The sequence below is a fragment of the Oncorhynchus kisutch genome, linkage group LG2 (assembly GCF_002021735.2).
Source record: "Oncorhynchus kisutch isolate 150728-3 linkage group LG2, Okis_V2, whole genome shotgun sequence".
Lineage (NCBI taxonomy): Eukaryota > Metazoa > Chordata > Actinopteri > Salmoniformes > Salmonidae > Oncorhynchus > Oncorhynchus kisutch.
The window spans coordinates 41628469-41655212 of record NC_034175.2 but is presented as its reverse complement, the minus strand read 5'-3'; the positions used below and the strand labels follow the sequence as shown (position 1 = coordinate 41655212).

The window sequence follows — 26744 nt, the reverse complement described above, 5'->3', positions numbered from 1 at the left end:
TCAAGCTGTCCGCTCAAGAGGAAGCTTGTTACTGTAGCCAGTGCTTGTAATCTGGTTCAGGTTATTAATCAACCTACCAGGGTGTTTACAACCACTACAGGAACAAGATCATCCACATGTATCGATCACATTTTTACCAATGCTGTAGAACTTTGTTTCGAAAGCTATATCTGTACCCATTGGATGCAGTGATCCCAATATAGTGGCTATATCCAGGAAAGCCAAAGTTCCAACAGCTGGGCCTAAAATTGTGTATAAGAGATCATACAAAAGATTTTGCTGTGACTCATGTGGATGATGTTAAAAATATTTGTTGGTCTTATGTGATAAATGAAGAGCATCCAGATGCTGCATTTGATGAATTTATGAAATTGCTTCTTCCAATTATTGATAAACATGCACCTGTTAAGAAACTGACTGTTAGAACTGTTAAGGCTCCATGGATTGATGAGGAACTGAAAAACTGTATGGTTGAAAGAGATGGGGCAAAAGGAGTGGCTAATAAGTCTGGCTGGACATCCGACTGCCTTACGTACTGCAAATTGAGAAATGATGTGACTAAACTCAACAAAAAGAAGAAACTTATTATGAAGCCAAGATCAATGATACAAAGAATGATGGAAAAAAACATTGGAGTACTTTAAATGAAATTATGGGCAGAAAGACAAATTCAACTCCATCTTTCATCGAATCAGATGGCTTATTCATCACAAAACCATTTGATGTTGCCAATTATTTTAATGATTATTTCATTGGCAAAGTGGAAAAACTTAGGCAGGAAATGCCCACGACAAACAGTGAGCAATTATATTCATGCATAAAAAACAAATAATGAAAGAAAAGCATTGCAAGTTTGAATTTTGTAAAGTTAGTGTGGGAGAGGTGGGAAAATGATTGTTAACGATCAATAATCACAAATCTCCTGGCATTGACAACTTAGATGGAAAGCTACTGAGGATGGTGGCTGACTCTATAACCACTCCTATCTGTCATATTTTTAATCTGAGCCTAGAGGAAAGTCTTTGTCCTCAAGCCTGGAGGGAAGCCAAAGTAATTCCGCTACCCAAGAGTGGTAAAGCGGCTTTTACTGGTTCTAACAGCAGACCTATAAGCATGCTGCCAGCTCTTAGCAAACTGTTGGGAAAAAATGTGTTTGACCAAATACAATACTATTTCTCTGTAAACAAATTAACAACAGACTTTCAGCATGCTTATAGAGAAGGGCACTCAACATGTACTGCACTGACACAAATTACTGATGGTTGGTTGAAAGAAATTGATAATAAGAAGATTGTGGGAGCTGTACTGTTAGATTTCAGTGCAGCCGTTGATATTATTGACCATAACTTGTTGTTGAAAAAACTTAAGTGCTATGGCTTTTCAACCTCTGTCATATCGTGGATTCAGAGCTATCTATCTAATAGAACTCAAATTTTCTTTAATGGAAGCTTCTCTAATTTCAAACATGTAAAGTGTGGTGTACCGCAGGGCAGCTCTCTAGGCCCTCTACTCTTTCTAATGCCCGGCCACAGGCATTAAACAAAGCATGTGTGTCCATGTATGCTGATGATTCAACCATACATGCATCAGCAACCACAGCTAATGAAGTCACTGAAACCCTTAACAAAAAGTTGCAGTCTGTTTTGGAATGGGTGGCCAGTAATAAACTGGTCCTGAACATCTCTAAAACTAAGAGCATTGTATTTGGTACAAATCATTCCTTAAGTGCTAGACTTCAGCTGAATCTGGTAATGAATGTTTTGGCTGTTGAAGTTGAGGAGACTAAATTACTTGGCGTTACCTTAGATTGTAAACTGTCATGGTCAAAACATATAGATTCAATGGTTGCACAGATGGGGAGAGGTCTAGCCGTAATAAAGAGATGCTCTGTTTTTTTGACACCACACTCCAAAAAGAAAGTTCTGCAGGCTCTAGTTTTGTCTAATCTTGATTATTGTCCAGTCATGTGGTCCAGTGCTGCAAGGAAAGACCTAGTTAAGCTAAAGCTGGCACAGAACAGAGCAGCACGTTTTGCTCTTAATTGTAATCAGATGGCTGATATAAATACTATGCATGCCAGTCTCTCTTGGCTAAGAGTTGAGGAGAGACTGACTGCATCACTTCTTCTTTTTATAAGAAACATTAATGCGTTCAAAATCCCAAATTGTTTCCATAGTCAACTTACACACAGCTCCGACACACACACTTATCCCATCAGACATGCCACCAGGGGTCTTTTCATAGTCCCCAAATCCAGAACAAATTCAAGAAAACGTACAGTATTATATAGAGCCCTAATTGCATGGAACTTCCTTTCATCTCATATTGCTCAAATAAAGAGCAAACCTGGTTTCAAAAAACAGATTAAGCAACATCTCGCAGCACAACGACTCTCCCCTATTAGACCTAGAATGTTTGTGTGTCTACAGTGATATGTAGGCTACGTATGCCTTTTTAAAAATGTATGTACAGTTGAAGTCAGAAGTTTACATACACCTTAGCCAAATACATTTATACAATTTGTAATTGTAACACACTTTATGAACTGCAGTGCTAGCTAGCTGTAGCTTATGCTTTCAGTATTAGATTCATTGTCTGATCCTTTGATTGGATGGACAAGACGTTCATTCATACAGCAAAAGCTCTGATAGGAAGGAGGACGCCCTCCGGAAGTTGTCATAATTACTGTGTAAGTCTATGGAAGGGGTGAGAACCACGAGCCTCCTAGGTTTACTATGGAAGCCAATGTACCCAGAGGAGAATGGAAAATAGCTGTCCTCCGGCTACACCATGGTGCTACACTAGAGTGCTGTTGAAGCTACTGTAGACCGTTATTGCAAAACAGTGTGTTTAATTTGGTTATTTGGTGATATTTATAGAATAGTTTTATCTAAAAAGGATAACTGAGGAGCTCCATTGGTTCCAATGTTCCATAGTCACAAAGTGTCTCAGAGTAGGATTTGCTAATCTAGGACCAGTTTTTCCTATTGCATAATGAATAAGATTACATGGACAGGTCAGCACTCACACTATATGAATACAGGCCAATAAATGTATTCCCTGACAGAAATTTAGGAAAATACAGGGCTAAGCTCACCATGGCTACATTAACTAGGCAGCAACAACAGCATAAAACACGATGTTTAAATGTCAATGGTATGGAGACAATTCTGGACACAATTCGCTGGATAGAATTTCAACCACTCAAAGAATGGCCCTTGTATGCAGCCACTAAAACTAAGATTCACTTTTCACGGAATAATTTAGGCTTAGTTGTGACAAACATGCTTAATCAGCAAAACTGTTCTGTCCATAAACAACTGCTGATGCTGTTTATTGGGGAAGGTTTTCCATAGCGAAGTGAAAATGTATCATGCAGACAGAGTCTTAAGAGGGGAGAGAAATATGAAAAGCTGCAGGAATCTCTGCTATGTCTGTTCAAGTGAAATCCTCACACATACAGAATCTCTCTCACGATACAGTAGACAAAACCATTCTTTAAGATTTCATCCTGTTTTCCTCCTTTGTGGATGTTTTTAACATGCGTCAATAATTCATTTGACTCTACAGGGGAATGTTTGACTTGAATAACACATTTTTAGGCCTAATCACTGCAATATTGTGAATGTTCAGGGCTTCGGCCGAGACAAAATTGGACAGCAGAACACTAGAATGACAACAGCCCTGAGTGGCAGCCATGTGTTTTCCTCTTTTGTCTGCACCTCATCACCAAACTAGGCATACCCTCCGATGTCCCAAACACACAGAAACTCTATCGAGACAGCCTGTACCAGTCACCCTCACAGCTGAGAGAACAACGTGGAGGCCTACATCTTACCACCACCACCACCACTAGGGTAGCAAAAGGAGGGTATATAACTGGAAACTTTCTAAGTTTACCAGTAAACAACCAGAATTTCAGTATCTTTCAAGGATTTATGTAATATATCACAAGACATCTAGTGGCCCTTTTGAGTACGTCAGATTATCACAGGTGTCTGTAATAATCTAGCCCTCTGTGACTTTATCACATGTAAAATACATGAAATAATTAAATAAGATGCAAACATTTTTTAATAGAATGACAAAGCTGTAAAACATTGTCGTAAAAATAAACCATCAATTTAGTGAATACCATAGGTGTTTAATATGAGGTTTTAAGCATGAAATATTCTTAATATATATATTTTTAGAAACTATTATTTATTCTACTGTCAATATGTATTTGTTGTCAATGTTTTGGCGTCAAACTGGTGGCAGTTATGAAAAAAGTCAATAGTTGGAAGAGATGCATAGTTAATAAAAAATAATGGCATTGATTAAATACTTTTTAAATGTATTAATTTATTTTCTTTTGAACCATACGGTCTATCAACTAGAAACTCATTGACAATATGGACACAGATATAATAAATTAATACTATATATTAATAAAAAAAAATTACGTTATTCAAGTATAAATGACCAAAGTTACGATAGATTGCCATAGATTCTGTTAATTACTAAAATGACTGAAGATTTAGGTAACTTTGGTAAATTACAATTAGCTTTACAACCCTACCCCCCCCCCCCCCCCACACACACACACACACACACACACACACTCACGCACGCACACACATGTGCACTCATTAGTGTTCGGCAGGATTGTTATATTTGTTTAATCTTTCATTTCCTGAGAGATAAATGACATGGGACAGGCTGCCTTTTGGAGCTCAAAGTCCTGATTAAACATTGCTCTTATTAAAGAACAGTGTGCTTGAGAAAGAAGCAGAAGTAATAAAGTGGTACATTCTTGTCACAGTTTACTTTTTGCGTAAGCCTCTCTGGTTTACATCAATTGGATTTTGGTCTGAAGAGCAAAACCACCGCCTGCTGTGGGAGCTCTTTGAAGGAAAGGTCGGTGGCCATGTTCCTCAGTCTCTGGCTGGATGCTATGCCAGATCTGATGAGATGACAGGAACATCAATGAAGTGCATTCCAATTGCTTGGGAATCTGTAAATGTGCAAGGTGTTATCATCAACTGAGCCATAGTATAGATACATGGTCCATGCAATTGAACATATCAGTGGGAGTAAGACATGTTTAGTCCTACAAGTCCTCCACGTCTTGCTCCACATGAGCAAGATGTGACTTAGCCTATCAAAAAGGATAACGTCATAATTATATAACACATTTACTTCGAAATACAATGGCATGATAACATACTATGTAGCAGTGTTGGGGTCAACTCCAACTCCTTCAATTCAGAAAGTAAACCGAATTCCAATTCCGAATTCCAATGAAAAGCATTGAAGTGAATTGGAATTTCAGTGACTGGAATTTAAATGGAATTGCCCCCAACCCTGCTATGTAGTACAGTAAAATATAACAAATATACGATTTTTACACTGTATAGGTAGGCCTAGTGAAGTAAGATTGCCCCACAACTGCTGACAAAGACGAGTCAGCAAATTGGGTACGTGTAGGGCTAGGTTCACCACCTGTAGCCTACATTATTGGTGAATGAAAAAGCTCAGTTTGCTGTGGATACTGTCTCCGCTTTTCAGACTAGTGGTTAGCGCAGCCAGGGCAGTGTGCTTGGGCCCACTCTGTACTGACTCTTCCTTTCCTCTGACTAGCTGGCCGGTGTGTTGGCGTGTGGCCGAGCTCGTAGGGCTCCTGCCAACTGGTAGCGGGCAAGGTAGTCAGTGGTAAGGAGTAGCTGAGGCAGTTTAGCCTAGCCGCCCCAGAGAGTACAAGGCAAGGACATGTTAGTGTAATTAACACTGGCCAAAACAGACAGCTCTGTTTGGCAGCTGGCTGTCTCCTCCAGCTCAGCAGATAGAGCTATATCTAGAGCTGGGAGCCGCAAGAGGGATGTGAGTCCAGCCCACACAGCCTGAGCCTTCACAGTCAGTTATCCTTGGCTCTGGGCTCTGATCACTACATTAAGAGAGAGGGAACTGGTGGAATGTGAAAGTAGTACTCCCCAGACAGAACAGTTGGAAGGTAAAGGTAAAACTTTACTCTAGAAAGTAAGCGGTCTCTGCGCTGGGAAGTAAGACATCAGAGGAATAGAGCTTGAGGGTCCTGCTGTGAGGAACGAAACGCTGAAGGGATGTAGGTATGTAGCTGTAGCGCTCCCCAAAGACAGAGTGCTAAATCTCAGAGGGAAGACAGTACACTGAAACATTAGACTCTCTTCATGTGGTTCTAGTCTGCCAGAGGGACGAGATAGGGCCCGCAGTTCAGCTTCGCTCCATCTCCAACTCATAAAATACATAACACCTTCAATGCATCAGAGTTAGGACTTTCAAATATATGGGCCACTACGTATCTTTAGACGTAGTTGAAAGCCTCTTGCCAATAATTAATGACAGACGAAAGGCATGTAAGCCTATTTTACAGGTTGTCACACAGATAGGAATACTTTAACTCTGAAAATGTCTCAAGGATAAATTGATTTGGCAGTAGAAGCTAAAGTGAAATGTCAATGTCATGTTTCAATGTGATATTACGAAGTGAAATATCTCCCATGCTGGCCATACCAATTTCCTAAGTGCTTCTTCCAGAGCACTTCTTTAAAAACCCATATTGTGCCCTTATGGTTGCTGCTGTGCACCCTGCCAACTGCACCTCATAGCTGTTAAGAGGCTAACAGGAGGAACCCTCCATAAAACCAGCGTATATCCTCAAAGAGAATACCAATTAATCCAGACAAGTTTAATTTTACAACTACATAATCCACTGAGCTCCCGGTGCCTTGAGCCTCAAATCCATAAACGTCAGTGAGGCCTACTGGCAATGTGACCTTTTTAAATAAAGTGTTCACATCAAAGTCCAGAGGCCAAAGCTAACCAATATCCCACTTCCGGAATGCCTGACCATAAAAAAAAGTGTACTTAGAAGGGATTAAAAAGGCCAGTTCCGTACAGCAGATTTGGATGAGGTGGAGTAGTGGTAGGAGTAAAGAAGGGGAAGGAGTGAATTAGCAAATGGTGTGTTTGTGGACCCTGGCAATGCGGGGCTCCTAGAGGCAGCCTAATGACTGGGCTCCGTCTGGTACGGGGGCCAAGTTTCCCTGACTCCTTTTAAGTTGCCTCCAGACCACAGCTACCATGTTATGAGGAACATATGCCCAGCTATCATGCAATTATACAATTATCAAGATTTTTCCTGCCACTAATTTCCATGACATGTCTCTCTGTGGACTTTTGATATGCTTTTGTAATCATGTTTTCTCTAGAAATGCTCTACTGGTTAATGCTGTCTCAATGGTGACTGTTGTGACCCATCCATAACGAATACAAATAGATTTGATGAGTTAAATGAGGAATTGGGGGGGGGGGGGGGGGGGGGGGGGTGCTCAAAACAATTCCAAACAGCAGTAAGCAGTAAGCGTTATCCAATATCTGAAACAATTCCAAACACAGCAGTAAGCAATATCCCATATCCAGTCATATCCAATTCCGATATAAAAGCTCATCTTTGTGCATAAGTCAGATATGAATGTGCCATGAGGAAACAATCACATTTTCACAAATTAAAAGGGAATTTTGACTCAACTGTATCGGACCAGATGGTAGATTTAAGCTTTATTTCTCTGTCCAATACCATTTGGAAGCATAATACAATCTTTATTCACACCAGAACAGACGGTTCATTTAATATTTTATGTGCAATATGTTACAATCGAGGCACGGAGAGCACTTGATATTCTGCAGTGTAGCCGTTCTGATTAGAATGACCGTTTCCTGGACTACTGTGTTACTAACCTTATTCCAGGCCCCCCCTAGATGAGCACTGACTTTACAAACAAATGGATCTTTTCAGGGGAAATAAAGAAGTATCAAATACCTGGTTTCCCGTTTATTAAGCAAATGTAACATTTATTTACAGAGTAATAATTGAATATCTAAAACCAAAGCCTTTTTGTTGCTACCACTCTTTCATTCCAATGAATGGTCAATTCTTGATTTACAGATTGAAACAATTAGAATTGGAATTCCTCTGCTAGTCACTTAAAAAGATGCTGATATATATATATACTGTAAATGACCATTTGTTTTTTCTATATCTACCTACTGCCGGAGGTCCTGCTAGCTTTAGTGAGGGACCCCATCTATAAGGACAACAGAGTGACTGAATGACCACCACTAATGACTGCCACCAAGAAATCAAAGGCTGAGGCAGCTCATCTGTCCTGCCCTGAACAGAGGAGAGGAGTGGCTGACTTTTATTGTCCCAGCATGGGAAAGGGAGCGAGACCTGCTTTTGCTTGATGGATAGCGTCTAACTGGGGAAAGAGCTGGGGGAAATGGTGATGTAGCTTATTCCCGTCATTTACATCCAACAGCTCAGCTACTGCAAGCAGTCCTGTGTGTGTTCGCCTCTGAATGTGACTAGGGTTGCAGATTTTGGGGAATATTCAGAGGTGGAAACTTTCCGTTGGAATAAACAAGACTATATGGGAATTAACAGGAATATATGGGAATTAGTGAAAATGTATGCAAATTAATATTAATACCATTTAAATGTAGATGTTTTTTTCATTGGATATATTTACCATATCATATGGAGACAGAAATATAAACATTTTACCTTATCATAAGTAGAATTAATTGCAAATGATTAAATCCTTCCAATATATATATTAAAAAAATAATAAGTTACGAATTTAACTTAATTTAAATTAGTTGACTCTTCACATGGGATGATTATACTGAACAACAAAAGAAAGGGAATATTGAATGATCTCTAATGATCCATCACATCTCCAAAAAATATCTTCAACATACATCTGTAAAATGACAGTCTAGAAACTAAAGCTTTGGTTGTCTTCCTCTCAGGCTTCCATGTCTTCTCCCTGGACCTCCTCAATGTCCACCTCTTGAACATTAGACTCTGAGGCCTCATCTTTACTGTCACTTTCCAACCTTCTTGAGGATGGCTCGTTGTCAGGCTCAAAAAGCCTCAAATTTCCCCGGATGGCCACCAATTTTTCAACCCTTGTATTGGTCAGCCTGTTGCGTGCTTTGGTGTGTGTGTTCCCAAACAAGGACCAGTTGCGCTCTGAGGCGGCTGATGTTGATGGGATTTGGAGGATGATGGAGGCAACAGGGGAAAAAGCCTCAGATCCAAGAAGTTGCATACACAGTTCGAGCAAGACATTCATCAGCATTTCTCTTACTACGTTCCTCTATTTAGTCAAAAAAAACTTCTGATTCCTGGAGGACCATGAGCTGTTGCTATCGATATGGTGTCTGATTAATCATTTACACCTCTAATAGAAGTAGAGGGACTTTTGTCAGAGGTTGCTTGTTGTGAGCGCTGAGGGAACTTTATGCACCTGGCCAAATGATTCTGCATCTTTGCTGCATTCTTCACATATGATTTGGCACAGTATTTGCAAATGTACACAGCTTTTCCTTCTACATTAACTACAGTGAAATGTCTCCACATATCAGATAGTGCCTGTGACATTTTCCTGTAAAGATTAGTAAAAAAATGAGTACAAATAAATAAATACAATTCCATGTGCATATATATAGTTAAGCAGTTAGATTAAACAAATCCTTTGTAAAGATAAATGTTTTAAAAATAAACATGTATGGAAACAGGTGAATTAACACTCCTCAGTTAGCAGGCTCAATCAAGCTAAAACCTACATGGTAGCAAAAACTAACTAGCAGAAATCATTAACAAGTTAGAAATGATTTAAATACACTTTGCTGTAGGCTACTATTTACTAGTTAACAAAATATAATGTATGTCACATAAAATATATTAACCCCACCCAGTATTGTAATCAAATATTACCAGAAAGCATGTAGTCCTTGGCTCAGACAGTGTAGTAGTGTGGGCTCAATAGCATCTCATTAGTGTGCAAGATCTTGAGAATCAGCTGTACATGTGATGGAAGAGTGCACTGCACATGTGATGGATGAATGAGCTGTGCATGCAGAGGGTTGCAATTCCATTTAATTGGGGATAGTTAAACCAAAATATGCCACAAGACCAAGAATTGTCTTATGTGTATCCCCCCCAAAATATTCACTGTTATAAGCTAACTTTTTTGATGAATTTAAGCTAAATTCCCCAAATTCCCAGGCTTAACTTCCCATGGAAAATTTCCGAAACATTCCGGAAACTTAGCGGAAAGTTTCCGACCCTTTGTAACCCTAGTGGTGACTGACTGGGCTGACACACGATGGGTGTCTGGTAATCAGAGATTGATTCATAACAAGTTAGACAGGTTTCAACACCTTTACTGAAAACATTACATTGGCTTTCAACATCGCTATTCAAGATTGCAAACTAGAATGGACAGTATCATAGTAACCCTTGCGGGAGACTACTGTATCGCCGACTACTGTGATGCATTGCCTCTACAGCAGAGATCATCAACTAGATTCAAACGTGGGATGATTTTTTTTTTAGCAGATAGTCAGGGGACCGAAACATAATTACAAATAATTTGTAGACTGCAAAACAGATATAACATTTGACTAAAACATCATAATTTCAAACCTTGCGTACATTTGTATACTATCACATATCTGTCTACTATGCATGGGAATACTTTGGAACAGATTTCCAAAATGAAAATCAATTGGAGCTGATTAGCTGGTGTTTATATAGTATTTTATGTCCAACAATAAAATGTCATAAAAATAATAATAATGATATTATATTCTTTGCTTAAAAATCACACGCGGGCCACCCTGCCGTACAGTATAAGGTCCCAAGTCAACGGATATGTGTTCAGAGTAAGGGCCTGCAGTTACATTCCTCATACAGTCCTGAACTGTGGCTCTTACTGTCATATGGGGTGTCCCAAATTCCCTATATAGTGCATTACTTTAGACCAGGGCCCCTACATAGGGAATAGGGTACCATTTGGGACGCATACTGAGAAAGGGTGTGGGAGAGATGTGAGAGGTGTAACCTGACACAGAAGGAAGATAGCCAGTGTCTATTTGTATTCACAGTTTGTCGACTGTTATATTAACAGAGGCAAGCCGCAGCCTGATCTCAAGGAGATCCCGTAAAAAGAAGAGCAAATTGACTCAACTGTATGAAACAGCCCCTGGACAAGGCAAACATGAGCAGAAGATACTTAACTACTGTACTGCTATATAGTACCTATTATGCTACTTAGCTACAACTGTTCCTTCCTATAGTAGGAGAGTCTAGACCAGAGAACATAGCCTCGTATTAGCATATGTCATGTTTATAAAAAGATAGATCCTGGTCTATGTTTGCTAGAGGTGAGTCAGAAATGAATTAGCACTGCTGAATGACTCACACAAAAAAATGTATTCCCTGTTACAATGGAAAATGGTTAATAATCCAAAAGGTTACATGGGCGAGCCAGAACAACACCTGCGTCCTGATGGGGATGTCAAACTGACAATAACAGTGGTGTCAATTATTATACCAGTTCAAAATCCTCCAGCGTTGTTCTCACTGCAATGATAAGGCCTAACTGTGCATTATCCTAGCCCCCTTTCTAGTCCAACATTTTACATGTTGAAACAGAGACTGTGGTATTGGTTACTTACAGCCAATAAAGACTGTTTATAAACACTGAAAACATGGAGCCATGGTGCTTATACGTGTGTGTGTGTGTGTGTGTGTGTGTGTGTGTGTGTGTGTGTGTGTGTGTGTGTGTGTGTGTACGCACTACGCCTATACCCTGAGCCTCAAGCAAATGACTCAAAGACAAATGGTCAATGACAGTGACAGTGGCAGTGACACCAGTTTATGACCATATATAGTGTATGTTCGAACTGCTTGCTCACTACAAATGTTGGCTCAGATGATGAAATGTTTATGAACAGCAATGAAATTAGCCATATTTCTTGTGCTTTCTTCTCAACTCTATGTGCATATTTCTACCTCTTAACTTGAGGCGTAAAATTACTATGCAGACCTATTATGACAAACCTTTTGATATTGCCATTGAACTTCCAATAATATCCTTTGTTATTCTGAATAAAAAGTAGGTCTAAACAATTCATAGATGGCCATAAAACCAGACAAATAATGGAGACAGGTTGAGACAGGTCTATGTGTGAAATAAGCTATCCTAAGGGAAACATGTTGCTGCACAATGATCAAAGTGACCATGTTGTGGTTGCAGCAGTTCAGTCATAACTCAACATACCTGGTTCCTTCTTGCTCCCCTTCCCTCCGTCTCTGTTCTTCTTCAGCACTGCCTTGAACATGGTCTGATTCTTGGAATCCTCTCACTCTCCCCCTGCAAAAACAAAACATTTTGACACTCAAGAGAGAGCAGAACAGGCAGAGAGTGAGTGAGCGAGTCTACAGAAACTTTACACGCTGATGATAACGCATCCTGCATTTCATACACTCTTCTCCTGACACTCCTCTGAGATTTTTCCCACAGCGCTCCCAATCCGGCAGGTCATCTCTAGAGGGCCGACCACGGAAAGAATGATCTAATAATTAAACAGAACGGGCAAGGTCTGCTATCTTGTTATGCAGGAAAATAGTTTGTCAGATTCTCCACATTCCACATGTAAATTGATGCTGCTGAACTTGGGCCTTGAAGCTCACGTTTCATGAAATTCTAACATTTGGATATATTCACTGAATCTTTAGAATCTGAGTCAAGAGACATGTATAGTGCATTTGGAAAGTATTCAGACCCCTTCACTTTTTCCACTTTTTCCACAGTTTGTTACATTACAGCCTTATTCTAAAATTAATACAAATATTAAAAAAGATCATCAATCTACACACAATACCCCATAATGACAAAGCAAAAACAGGTTTTTAAATTTTTTGCAAATTTATAAAAAATTAAATTAAAATTAAAATTTATAAAATAAATATAACATTTACATAAGTATTCAGACCCTTTACTCAGTACATTTTGAAGCACCTTTGGCAGCGAATACAGCCTCGATTCTTCTTGGGTATGACGCTACAAGCTTGGCACACCTGTATTTGGACAGTTTCTCCCATTCTTCTCTGTAGATCCTCTCAAGCTCTGTCAGGTTGGATGGGGAGCGTCACAGCACAGCTAGTTTTAGGTCTTCCCAGGGATGTTTGGTCAGGTTCAAGCCCAAGCTTGGGCTGGGCCAATCAAGGACATTCACAGACTTGTCCCGAAGCCACTCCTGCGTTGTCTTGGCTGTATGCTTGGGGTTGTTTTTCTGTTGGAAGGTGAACCTTCACCCCAGTCTGAGGTCTTGAGCGCTCCGGAGCAGGTTTCCATTAAGGATCTCTCTTTACTTTGCTCTGTTCATCTTTGCCTCGATCCTGACTAGTCTCCCATTCCTGCCGCTGAAAAACATCCCCACAGCATGATGCTGCCACCACCATGCTTCACAGTAGGGATGGTGCCAGGTTTCCTCCAGACTTAACGCTTGGCATGCAGGCCAAAAAGTTCAATCTTGGTTTCATCAGACCAGAGAATCGTGTTTCTCATCGTCTGAGAGTCCTTTAGGTGCCTTTTGGCAAACTCCAAGCGGGCTGTCATGTGCCTTTTACTGCGGTGGCTTCCGTCTGGCAACTCTACCATAAAGGTCTGATTGGTGGAGTTCTACAGAGATGGTTGTCCTTCTGGAAGGTTTCCCATCTTCACAGAGGATCTCTGGAGCTCTGTCAGAGTGACCATTGGGTTCTTGATTACCTCCCTGACCAAGGCCCTTCTTCCACGATTGCTCAGTTTTGCCGGGTGGCCAGCTCTAGGAAGGGTCTTGGTGGTTCCAAACTTCTTCCATTCAAGAATGATGGAGCCCACTGTGTTCTTGGGGACCTTCAATGCTGCAGAAATGTTTTGGTACCCTTATCCAGATCTGTGCCTCGACACAATCCTGTCTTGGAGCTCTACAGACAATTCCTTCAACCTCATGACTTGGTTTTTGCTCTGACATGCACTGTCAACTGTTGGAGCTTATATAGACAGGTGCCTTTCCAAATCTTGTCCAATCAATTGAATTTACCACAGGTGCACTCCAATCACGTTGGAGAAACATCTCAAGGATGATTAATAGAAACAGGATGCACCGGAGCTCAATTTTGAGTCTCATAGCAAAGGGTCTGAATACTTATGTAAATGAGGTATTTATGTTTATATTTTTTATAGATTTGCAAACATTTCTATAAACCTGTTTTCACTTTGTCTGTGTGGGATATTATGTGTAGATTGATGAGAAAAGGGAAGGGGTCTGAATACTTTCAGAATACAGTGCATGCTGGTAACTTGAAGTAATATAGCTAGGTAAAAAGACCTTGGTGAATTGCATTTTGTTGTGATTTATGTTCTGCGATTCAAACATCTATTACTTTAAAAAACAGGAGTGTTACTGTTCTGGTTGGCCATGTTCTCGCATTCAGAGTGCAATGCAGCCCCACATTAGAGGCCAAACTATTAACAACCCTGACTTTGTCAACACCTCATATATTGTTTTTCTTCACTCTTCACTTCCTAATAGCTGAATACATGGTGCTGAATTTGGCACTCTACTTATAGAACCAGCACATTATTCACCATGGAGATGGAGAGCGGAGGCCCTGCCAAATATGGCCGTATTTTTGCACACAGGCTGCAAGAAGCCAGAATGTGGGCCATCAGTAAGCTAGCCTGGGGCCCAGGGGCTCCACATAGATCTCCACTGGCTCCTGGGGAGGTGGAGGAAAAAACAATTGTTTTTCATTAGCAGGGAGGCCTTCCGAGACACATCGATCCAAGCCCTCAGTTGAGACGATGTGCACTAGCCCTCTTTTGACAGACTAATGGGGATGAATGATGAAAGATTAAGGGGCAAGACAGTTACCTTGCTGGATCTGTACCACACAGCTTCTTCAAAACAGGCATAACAAGCCTTTTCACTCAATATTTTTCTAAGGCACAATGAGAGTGCAAAATCCATCTGAAATCATATTGGGTGGGAATATACTGGGACTAGCCTAAATCTGTCTAGACAAACAAACTGTACAACGTCAGAACACTAAAACAAAAGACAGAGGATCAGTGAGGCCAAGAAAAGCACACACAACACTCACCTTCAAAATACACATTCATGACTATCCTATTCATTGAATTATAATGAAGGTCCATAACCTTCAGTCTGACTACACCCAGAGAGTAGCCTATTAAAACATGTAACAGTCTAAACCCTGTCAAAGACGGGGCAGGGGTTCAACTAAGCTATATGGAATTGTATTAAGAAGGTCATACCAAGGATCATTTTGCTATTTCATTCAGAATTTTAAGACCCCTTGAAATACAATCCCCAAAAAATGTGGGGACTTTTGGGCTTGGCATATCAGTGCTGGAGGCGTCACTACAGACACCCTGGTTTGATTCCAGGCTGTATCGCAACTGGCTGTGATTGGGAGTCCCATAGGGCAACGCACAATTGACCCAGCGTTGTCCGGGTTTGGCCAGTGTAGGCCGTCTTTGTAAATAAGAATTTGTTCTCAACTGATTAAAAAATCTTTGTCGACAAAGAGTCATCTGTTCTTTCGACCAATCGATTGGTTGAAATTTTAAAATGCATATTTTTCCATATACACTACCGGTCAAAAGTTTTAGAACACCTACTCATTCAAGAGTTTTTCTTCATTTTTTACATTGTAGAAAAATAGTGAAGACATCAAAACTATGAAATAACACATATGGAATCACGTAGTAGCCAAGCGTTAAACAAATCAAAATATATTTTATATTTGAGATTCTTCAAAATAGCCACCCTTTGCCCTGATGACAGCTTTGCACACTCTTGGCATTCTCTCAACCAGCTTCATGAGGTAGTCACCTGGAATGCATTTCAATTAACAGGTGTGCCTTCTTAAAAATTTATTTGTGGTATTTCTTTCCTTCTTAATGCGTTTGAACCAGTCAGTTGTGTTGTAACAAGGTAGGGCTGGTATACAGAAGATAGCCCTATTTGGTAAAAGACCAAGTCCATATTATGGCAAGAACAGCTCAAATAAGCAACGAGAAACAACAGTCCATCATTACTTTAAGACATGAAGGTCAGTCAATAGAGAACATTTCAGGAACTTTGAAAGTTTCTTCAAGTGCAGTCGGAAATACCATCAAGCGCTATGATGAACCTGGCTCTCATGAGGGAATGGAAGTCCCAGACCCAGGAATGGAAGACCCAGAGTTACTGTACCTCTGCTGCAGAGGATAAGTTGATTAGACTTCAAGTAACAGACACATCAACATCAACTGTTCAGAGGAGACAGTGTGAATCAGATCTTCATGGTCGAATTGCTGCAAAGAAACCACTACTAAAGGACACCAATAAGAAGAAGAGACTTGCTTGGGCCAAGAAACACGAACAATGGACATTCGTTTTTGTCCATTGGTCTGGATTACAAATTGGAGATTATTTGTTCCAACCTGTGTGTCTTTGTGAGACGCGGTGTGGGTGAACGGATGATCTCCGCATGTGTATTTTCCACCATAAAGCATGGAGGAGTAGGTGTTATGGTGTGGGGGTGCTTTGCTGGTGACACTGTCTGTGATTCATTTAGAATTCAAGGCACACTTAGCCAGCATGGCTACCACAGCATTCTGCAGCGATACACCATCCTGCAGCGATACACCATCCCGTCTGGTTTGGGCTTAGTTGGACTATCATTTGTTTTTCAACAGGACAATGACCGGACGACACTACAGTGGTAGGCTTGATTAACCGAGCAACCGCACGCACACAGGCCTAAGATCAACATGCGCAATGCCAACTGTCGGCTGGAGTGTTGTAAAATTTGTCGCTATTGGCCTCTGCAGCAGTGGAAACGCATTCTCTGGAGTGATAGGTACATTCAGATATGGTTGGTCGAGATCGGTGTGGAAGAACTTGACTGGCCTGCACAAAGCCCTGACCTCAACCCCATCAAACACCTTGGGGATGAATTGGAACGCAGACTGCGAGTCATGCCTAATCGCACAACATCAGTGCCCAAACTCACTAACGCTCTTGCGGCTGAATGGAAGCAAGTCCCCACAGCAATGTTTCAACATCTAGTGGAAAGCCTTCACAGAAGAGTGGAGGCTGTTATAGCAGCAAAGGGGGCGACCAATTTCAAATGAATACCCGTGATTTTGTAATTAGATGTTTGACGAGCAGGTGTCCACATACGTTTGGTGATTTAGTGTATGTGTTTAGATACAGTGCATTCAGAAAGTATCAGGCCCCATTCCTTTTTTCATGTTTTTTTACGTTACAGCCTTTTTCTAAAATGGATGAAATATTTGTTTTCCTTCATCAATATACACACAATACCCCATAATGACAAAACAAAAACAGGTATAAAAAAACATAAACAGAAATACCCTATTTAAATAATGCAAATGGTAGTCACACCAGATACTGACTGGTTTTCTGATCTACACCCCTACCATTTGTTAAGGTATTTGTGACCAACAGATGCATATCTGTATTGCCAGTCAAGTTCCTTATATGAACTGTAACTCATTAAATCTTTGAAATTGTTGCATGTTGCATTTCCATTTTTGTTCAGTGTATATAGTGCTATTTATTTATATTATTACCATTTCATTTTTTTATTTCCCTTAGTTGGAGCTCTGAGCCTTAGATTTTCATTGTACCCTGCAATCAAGGGGCGACAGGGTAGCCTAGTGGTTAGAGCGTTGGACTAGTAACCGTAAAGGTTGCAAGTTCAAATCCCCGAGCTGACAAGGTACAAATCTGTTGTTCTGCTCCTGAACCCACTGTTCCTAGGCCATCATTGAAAATAAGAAGTTGTTCTTAACTGACTTGCCTAGTTAAATAAAGGTAAATAAATAAATAATCACACTTGTACATGTGACTATTCAACAATCTGAATCCTTTTGATTTCACTTTAAGTTCTGTCACTTTAATTCCATCTTCCATTGATTAGCCTGGATATCTCCTAATAACTTGCCACACGGAGGCTCTAGCTCTTTGACTGTAGCCTAGTGCCGGTTTGATGACTTGTGATTGGGCGACAACAAGCTACACGCGCCACTCTTGTGAAAAGAAACAGCACCAGTTGCATAAATTATAAAATGTTCTCTCTTTGAGGGAACCACGATGTACACCAGGGATGGGCAAATTTGATGGGTTGGGGGACACAAAAAAACGGAACTCATCATTAGAGGTCGCAGTGGCTCGTGGGTTATGGGCTGCACATGTTTACAATCACTGTATCCCACACATTCCTTTGTACTGTGGCCAAGTTCAGAGGCCAGGTAGACCCACGCTAACGCTAACTGATGTAGGGGAGAGATCCACTACTACTCCTAATCCTAGATGCTAACTTTGCTCTAAGCTTGATTGTCATTAGGCCTAACTTTTTGGTGAATTTCTGAGGCATCCAGAGTTCTATTGAAGGGCAGACTGGGCTTAAAGTTAAACGTAGAGAGCAAGAGTTAGGATATATATAGGCTAGGCTATATTCCCTGTTTTTAAATCTCCCTGTAACATATGATCTATAGGAGTTAATGAAATCAACATGTGCCTCTTACAAGAACAAAGGGACAAAATCAACTTTAAAAAACGATAAGCTTTAGGTGGAAAAAAATAGTGACCTTTAAGAAAAACTAAAGAGCAGAGCATAGGCCTACAACATACAGGACGGCTAGGCACTAAGATTGATCTAACCCTCAGTTTGATAAGCCAGTTGACTACCAACCAACCCATAACGTTTAGAAGTTGGGATATTATCTTCTTTGGGCAAAGCCCCTGGAAAGGGCCTCTCTATCAGAGCAGCGCTGCCAAATAAATACTGTGGCTGTCAAGCCTTTGTGGACACACTGAATTGAGGGGTAGACACTCAATTTTCACATTTGTTCTGAGGCACCGCAAAGCAAGCACCATTCCCAGAGCCACAGCCACCACTAGGCGTATGGTAGAGATTCCCAGGGACCACCACCAGTCAAATATATAGGCTGGAGGTACTGGGAATTCACAATCACATTGACACACAATAGTGTATAGACTACACATTCTCCCATAATTAAAAATATCAGGCTTAGGCCTAATTGTAAACATGTAAGAGGTTCTGGGCATGTCTAATCCGTGTTTGAACTGCAATTAATGACCTTTTAGGAAATGATGTGCATAATTGCCTCACCTGTTGTACATCGCCCATATCACCTTATAAGTAGACCTAGTAGTCACCTTTGGTGTAAGACAAGTTTAATCTAAGGGATGATCCTCCATTCTATGATCCTATGACCCAATAGAAAAGTATCCTTTCATCTTGCAAAAAGTGGATACCAGATGGGTTCAAGTTATCATGTTGTAGCCTTTTCACTGGTCTCCCTTAATGGAGTTCACCACATACAGGTTGAGGGGAAGAAATGAAAGTCTCACCTGCACAATGGCAAAGGCTGACATGTGCTTAATGGGGCCATCTATAAGACGGTCATCTGAGGCGCTGGACTATATATATATAATAGAAGTGGGATTGTTTTCCTGATTGCCTTCGGGGCTGGTGCCATCGACACATAGGCATGTTTGAGTGTGGAGCTGCTTTGTACTCTGTGAGATGTCAGACAATGAAGAGAGCAACCTTTCAGCATGACTTCCCCTGCAGCCTGCGGTCAGTTTTTTATTTACTGCTCTCCTGATAACGGCCATCGCCACAGTCTTTTCATCCACTGATTCTACATGAATGATTCCTCTAAATTTCCCCCACCGCTGTTGTCATAGCGACAGTCGAAATTCACACCGGGCAGTCTATGACCTTTCAGTCATCTGAGAAAATAGACACTTTGCCAATAACAGTTTGTCAGATAAAGAATGCCTCTATGAAATGAGTTTTTATTTGGGGGAGATTGGGCAAATGTTCATTTCCAGCCTACATTTGACAGGTTAAAGATGATGGCCATTTTATTCCTGTCAATTTCTACAGAAAGAGGAAATAGGCTGTTCTGAATTCAAAGCTCACTAAAACAATGAGAAGTGAACAACACAATCCTAAACCCTGGAAGAGGAAGTGAAGGAGCAGGTATGGAAGAATGGGTGGAAGCTGTCTCAGGCATTGTGCACCATGTCTGCCCTTCACACTGGAAGCCTACAGTATGTTATGAAAGGAGGAAATGACAATGAGCAACCCTTTTTTACATACCCAGTCCACGAGTTCCACTATGATTCACGCACATCCCAGCTCCAAAACACACCCAATGCTGTGCTGTCCACAAATATGAGAGGAAGGAGTGTGTGCCTGGCTGGCTGAGATTTACAACACAACAAAGCTATTTTATTCCTGTCAAATTTCCTGAAAGTGTCGCTTTAGGAAACAAGTTGTTGACATTGTTTAAGGCAGTATCAATAAAGTTGTTAATTAACTCTTCACTGGCCATATTTGCTTGCTTATTGTACCGCAAAGGCAATGTTCTACAAATACAGCTGAAGTCAGACGTTTACATACACCTTAGCCAAATACGTTTAAACTCAGTTTTTCACAATTCCATTTAATCCAAGTAAAAAAATCCCTGTTTCAGGTCACTTAGGATCACCACTTTATTATAAGAATGTGAAATGTCAGAATAATAGTAGAGAGAATGATTTATTTCAGCATTTATTTCACTCATCACATTCCCAGAAGCTTACATACACTCAATTAGTATTTGGAAGCATTGCCTTTAAACTGCTTAACTTGGGTAAAAAGTTTTGGGTAGCCTTCCACAAGTTGGGTGAATTTTGGCCCATTCCTTCTGACAGAGTTGGTGTAATTGAGTCAGGTTTGTAGGCCTCTAAGCTCGCATACGCCTTTTCAGTTCTGCCCACACATTTTCTACAGGATTGAGGTCAGGGCTTTGTGATGGCTACTCCAATACCTTGACTTTGCTGTCCTTAAGCCCTTTTGCCACAACTTTGGAAGTATTTGTGACCAAGCTTTAACTTCCTGACTGATGTCTTAAGATGTTGCTTGAATTTATTCACCTAATTGTCCTCCCTCATGATGCCATCTATTTTGTGAAGTGCACTGGTCCCTCCTGCAGCAAAGAACCCCCACAACATGATGCTGCCACCCCCCGTGCTTCACAGTTGGGATGATGTTGTTCGGCTTGCAAGCCTCCCCCTTTTTCCTCCAAACATAACGATGGTCATTATGGCCAAACAGTTACATTTTTGTTTTATCAGACCAGGGGACATTTCTCCATTTGCAGTTGCAAACCGTTCCTCCCAAGGATGAACCAGACCTGTGGAGGTCTAGAAATTTCTCTTTGAGGTCTTGGCTGATTTATTTTGATTTTCCCATGATGACAAGCAAAGAGGCACTGAGTTTGAAGGTAGGCTTTGAAATACATCCACAGGTACACCACAGAAGCTTCCAAAGCCATGACATCAGTTTCTGGAATTTTTCAAGCTGTTTAAAGGCACAGTCAACTCAGTGTATGTCAACTTCTGAGCCATTGGAATTGTGATACAGTGAATTATAAGTGGAATAATCTGTCTGTGAACAATTGTTGGAAAAATGGCTTGTTTCATGCACAAAGAAGATGTCCTAACCGACTTGCCAATACTATAGTTTGTTAACAAGAAATTTGTGGAGTGGTTGAAAAACAAGTTTTAATGACTCCAACATAACTGTATGTAAACTTCCGACTTGTATGTACGTAAACTTCCGACAACTGTACTATACTAGCATTTCGGTTAACAAAGTTAATGTGGTTAGACCTTTGAAGTAGCCTACACAACCCTGTCACATGGAGAGGTCTGACATCCATGTCTTCTTAATGCCTGCATAGGCTAATTCAATATGTGTGCAAACGTTTTCTGCCTTGCAGATTGCTCACAGGTCACACCATGACCATGATAGGATGCATCCATCTTAAAGCCACTTGACTGGTAGTGTAATGGGAGGATTTAGGCTAGAACTGTTATAATACAAAATAGTTTAACTGTAGGAGTTCCTGTCTGGCGCTACTTATGTGCATGTCTATGTGCGGTAGTTTACCTGGGAAATAAACACGCTTGGACCAGTGTGTTCTTATAGACGGGTTTGATGTTTAGCAACAAAACCGATGTGTGCGCAACTATGGGGCAAAAAAGGTTGGCTTAGATTGTTGATAACGTGTAAACTATATTTCGTCTTCAATATTAATTGAAAACATAAATAAAGTTAAACAATGAGCACCTGTCTCTGAAATATTATCATTACATTTGTTGGTTAGCTAGGTAGCAAATTTTTGTCATATTAGCATAGACAAGACATCAGTCAAAACACCAAAACAAGACATGGTATCAAGAACAAGATCAAACAAGCTGAAACGAGCCACTTATGATTCACCACATGCAGTTTCTTGTCATTGTTGATAGCTACCTGGCCATACAGAACCATAACATCACAAGGCCTTCTGCCCCTTCGAAGTGTGCTCATCGTTTTCATGACATTGTCAGCTAACCATTTATAAACTTTGGAAGATACTGGGAAAATAGCCTGACATTCTCTGAGATCGTATGATTATTCACCTTGCCTTTAGGGCAAAGATGTCACAAGCAGATTCAAATACAATTTACAGCAGTGACTTTTACAAGTAACCCAATTTTTCTTCTAGAATGAATGTCCACATTGCTCATGTTGAAATCAAAAAAAGATGACAAGTCTAATCTGCTCATTAGCGAGCTCGTATTTTACCCAGGAGGAGAACTGTTATTGAAAAGAGATCCAATTTTCAGATAATTTTGAGAGAAAGCTGACTCCATACTGCTAATGTGATTTTTGGGGCATAAACTTCCACCTTGAAATTGCCACTGCGTAGTCCGCAGTCAAGAGTGTGAGAAACGTGTTTTTATTCCCTATCCAAGCTTTCCAACATCACTGAAGAGTTGAGACATGTTTTTGAAGGCCGATCATTACTCAGAATTTACAGTTGTACCTGGGGCTGTGGAGTCAACCTGACATGTCTATCCATTAGACATTGGCAGACAAGACATTGCTCATCCCTCCCTTACCCAACATGCTACACCTCACCTCGTTCAGCAATTAAACAACATTACCTTACACATGGCCTCCATAGAAAAACACATTTCACATCAGAGATTGCCATCTCTCTTCATGAGGAGCCAAAGTGTTTCAAAAAAGATCTGCCTCAAATATCAGCAGTGAGCTCATGAAGGCCTAGTTCACATATATCTAGATCTTGTAAACTGATCTGATTGTGAGAATGATATCTAGCTATGAGTTACTAGTTGCCAGCCTCAGCCTGCCCACATCTATTTAAAATCTTTATCAGGTTTATTGTATTGAACATCACCTGACTAGGAACACTCTCAAACTGAACAAAAATCCATCAATTTGTTACGAATCGCTGGTTAACTAATTTCTTGCTCATACTATATTCTACTGTCCGAAAATACCTCTCATCTTTTGTGACAACTGAGGTGTCCTCTCCTTCAGTGTCGAACTAAGCATGTAACTGTGTTGACAGTCACTGATCTACATGTCATTTTACATGCCAAACAACCCCAGGCAATATCAGTAGCCTAGTCAAACTGCGGACTGTGCCCAGCTTTGCACGCTGACCAATGTGAGGTAGGCGGCCTATTCCTGATCTTGCACATCTGCCCTGCACCTTCGGCATTCAAATGCTAAAATGGCTTGCGCTATATTAAGCTTTATTAGTTGAATGACAACCTATGTAATTTCAGGGTAAGGATAGGCATTTAATATGATTTCACAATTTTTGGGGATATCTAGATGGTCGAAATACATGTTATAGTCAAAATACATGTGTTTTAAATGACTTTTTTTTCTTCAATGGAGACTTGCTTGCTTGCTTGACTCGAAAGCGCTGGTGCGCTGTGCTCTGCTTGTGGGGGAGGGGTGAGAGAGGAGTAGTGTGCGCGTGTGTGTGACAGTCTGTCTGTGTGTGTGTGTGTGTGTGTGTGTGTGTGTGTGTGTGTGTGTGTGTGTGTGTGTGTGTGTGTGTGTGTGTTTGTGTAACAGAGGGTGAGAGAGAAAGTTGAAAGAAAGTAGCTAAACTGACTCGACTAGTATATATATAACCTATGGCTGCAACAAGTTTGTCTATAAAACCATCTGCTAGTGCCTGTCTTGACTACATCAAATCTTTGTAAAGAAGCTAGCTAGATTACTACCCACCACTGAGACCTGTATGCTCTCATTGGCTGGTCCTCGCTACATACTTGTCATGGAGGGCAGGTAGTTTGCCCAAGGTGATGCGTTGTGCAGACCGTACCACCCTCTGGAGAGCCTTGCGGTTGAGGGCGGTGCAGTTGCCGTACCAGGCTGTGATGCAGCCCGACAGGATGCTCTCGATTTTGCATCTGTAAAAGTTTGTCAGGGTTTTGGATGACAAGCCAAATTTCTTCATCCTCCTGAGGTTGAAGAGGCACTGTTGCGCCTTCTTCACCACACTGTCTGTGTGGGTGGACCATTTCCGTTTGTCTGTGATGTGTACGGCCAGGAACTTAAAACTTTCCACCTTCTCCACTGCTGTCCCTTTGATGTGGACAGAGGGGTGCACCCTCTGCTGTTTCCTGAAGTCCATGATCATCTCCGTTGAGTGAGAGGTTGTTTTCCTGACACCACACTCCGATTGCCCTCACCTCCTTCATGTATGAAGTCTAGTCGTTGTTGGTGATCAAGCCCACTATTGTTGTGTCGTCTGCTAACTTGATGAAATACATAAGTATTTACACCCCTGAGTCAACACTTTGTAGAAGTACCTTTGACAGCGATTACAGCTGTAAGTCTTTCTGTGTAAGTCTCTAAGAGCTTTCCACACTTGGATTGTGCAACATTTGCCCATTATTCTTATCAAATTCTTCAACCTCTGTCACTTTGGTTGTTGATCATTGCTAGACAACCATTTTCAAGTCTTGCCATAGATGTTCAAAGTGGATTCAAGTAGAGGTCGACCGATTAATCAGAATGGCCGATTAATTAGGGCCGATTTCAAGTTTTCATAACAATCGGAAAACGGTATTTTCGGGCGCCGGTTTGCCGATTTCTTTTATATAATTTTTTTAATTAAAATGTAAAATATTATACCTTAATTTAACTAGGCAAGTCAGTTAAGAACACATTCTTATTTTCAATGACGGCATAGAAACGGTGGGTTAACTGCCTCGTTCAGGGGCAGAACGACAGATTTTCACCTTGTCAGCTCGGGGGATCCAATCTTGCAAACTTACACTTAACTAGTCCAACGCAATAACGACCTGCCTCTCTCTCGTTGCATTCCACAAGGAGACTGACTGCCTGTTATGCGAATGCAGTAAGCCAAGGTAAGTTGCTAGCTAGTATTAAACTTATCTTATAAAAAACTATCAATCATAATCACTAGTTAACTACACATGGTTGATGATATTACTAGATATTATCTAGTGTGTCCTGCGTTACATATAATCTGACTGAGCATACAAGCATACAAGTATCTAAGTATCTGACTCATTCATTCAAACAGCACATTCTTGCGTTTTGCCAGCAGCTCTTCGTTGTGCGTCAAGCATTGCACTGTTTATGAATTCAATTTTATCAACTCCCGAGATGAGGCTGGTGTAACCGAAGTGAAATGGTTATCTAATTAGCGCGCGCTAATAGCGTTTCAAACGTCACTCGCTCTGAGCCTTCTAGTAGTTGTTCCCCTTGCTCTACATGGGTAACACTGCTTCAATAAATTCAACCTAAAACTTCTTACCTGGGAATATTGAAGACTCATGTTAAAACGAACCACCAGATTTCATATGTTCTCATGTTCTGAGCAAGGAACTGAAACGTTAGCTTTCTTACATAGCACATATTGCACTTTTCCTTTCTTCTCCAACACTTTGTTTTTGCATTATTTAAACCAAATTGAACATGTTTCATTTTTACTTTTTTGCTAAATTGATTTTAGCACTTAAAATAAGTGTTCATTCAGTATTGATGTAATTGTCATTATTACAAATACATATATTTTTTTAATTGGTATCGACTTTTTTGGTCCTCCAATAATCGGTATCGGTATCAGCATGGAAAAATCATAATCGGTCAACCTCTAGATCATTGGTTCTTAGCCTGGGTTTGATCGAACCTCAGGGGTTCGGTGAGTCAGTCTCAGGGGTTCGGCGGAGGTCAAGACACACATCCGACTCATATGATTTGTGATGACACGCCCCGTTTGGCCATCATTGGCTGCAGGTGATCACGCTACATCGCTTGGCCTATCTGTGCTGCAGGGAATTTGGTGCGCCCAGTAGTCGACTTGTGACTGTCGTGATGGTATGTCTTGTGATTTCTTTCTTAATATTTTAATCCCTTCATAATTACTATGTTGAGCAAAAAAAGAAAGTGGTCGGACGAATATGTACAATATGGATTCACATATATAACGGAACGTGATGGGAGTCAGCGTCCTAACTGCATGATTTGCAATGCCAAGTTGAGTAATTCTAGTCTAGCACCGGGAAAACTAAGAACACTTCCTTAAGCTGCATGGAGATGTAAAATACAAGAACACAACGCTCACTGAATTCAAGGTGAAGAGAGCCAGATTCGATGAAAAGGCTACTCTGCCTGTTCTCGGCTTTGTACCCATCAACAAACTGTGCCTCACAGCATCGTACGAAGTTGCTTACCTGATCGCAAAGCAGGGCAAACCACACACCATTGGTGAAACACTCATAAAACCAGCTGTGTTGAAGATGGCGAATATCATGCTGGGAAAAGAGGCTGAAGTTAAGTTATCCCAAATTCATCTTTCAAATGACACCATCAGCGACAGAATAGAGGATATGAGCAAAGACATCTTGGCTCAAGTAGTTGCAGA

At 40.8% G+C, this 26744-nt stretch overlaps 1 protein-coding gene across 5 annotated transcripts in view; it reads right to left on the bottom strand.

Annotated features, from left to right (window-relative positions):
• LOC109866085 (protein TANC1) overlaps positions 1–26744 on the bottom strand; it is a 267888-nt gene that overhangs the window by 210221 nt on the left and 30923 nt on the right. For all 5 annotated transcript variants that reach the window (XM_031794472.1, XM_031794469.1, XM_020454642.2 and 2 more), the window contains one exon: positions 12153–12245. In XM_031794472.1, the coding sequence (XP_031650332.1) occupies positions 12153–12213 (61 nt within the window). In that variant the 5' untranslated portion in view covers positions 12214–12245. The remainder of the gene's footprint in view (positions 1–12152; positions 12246–26744) is intronic.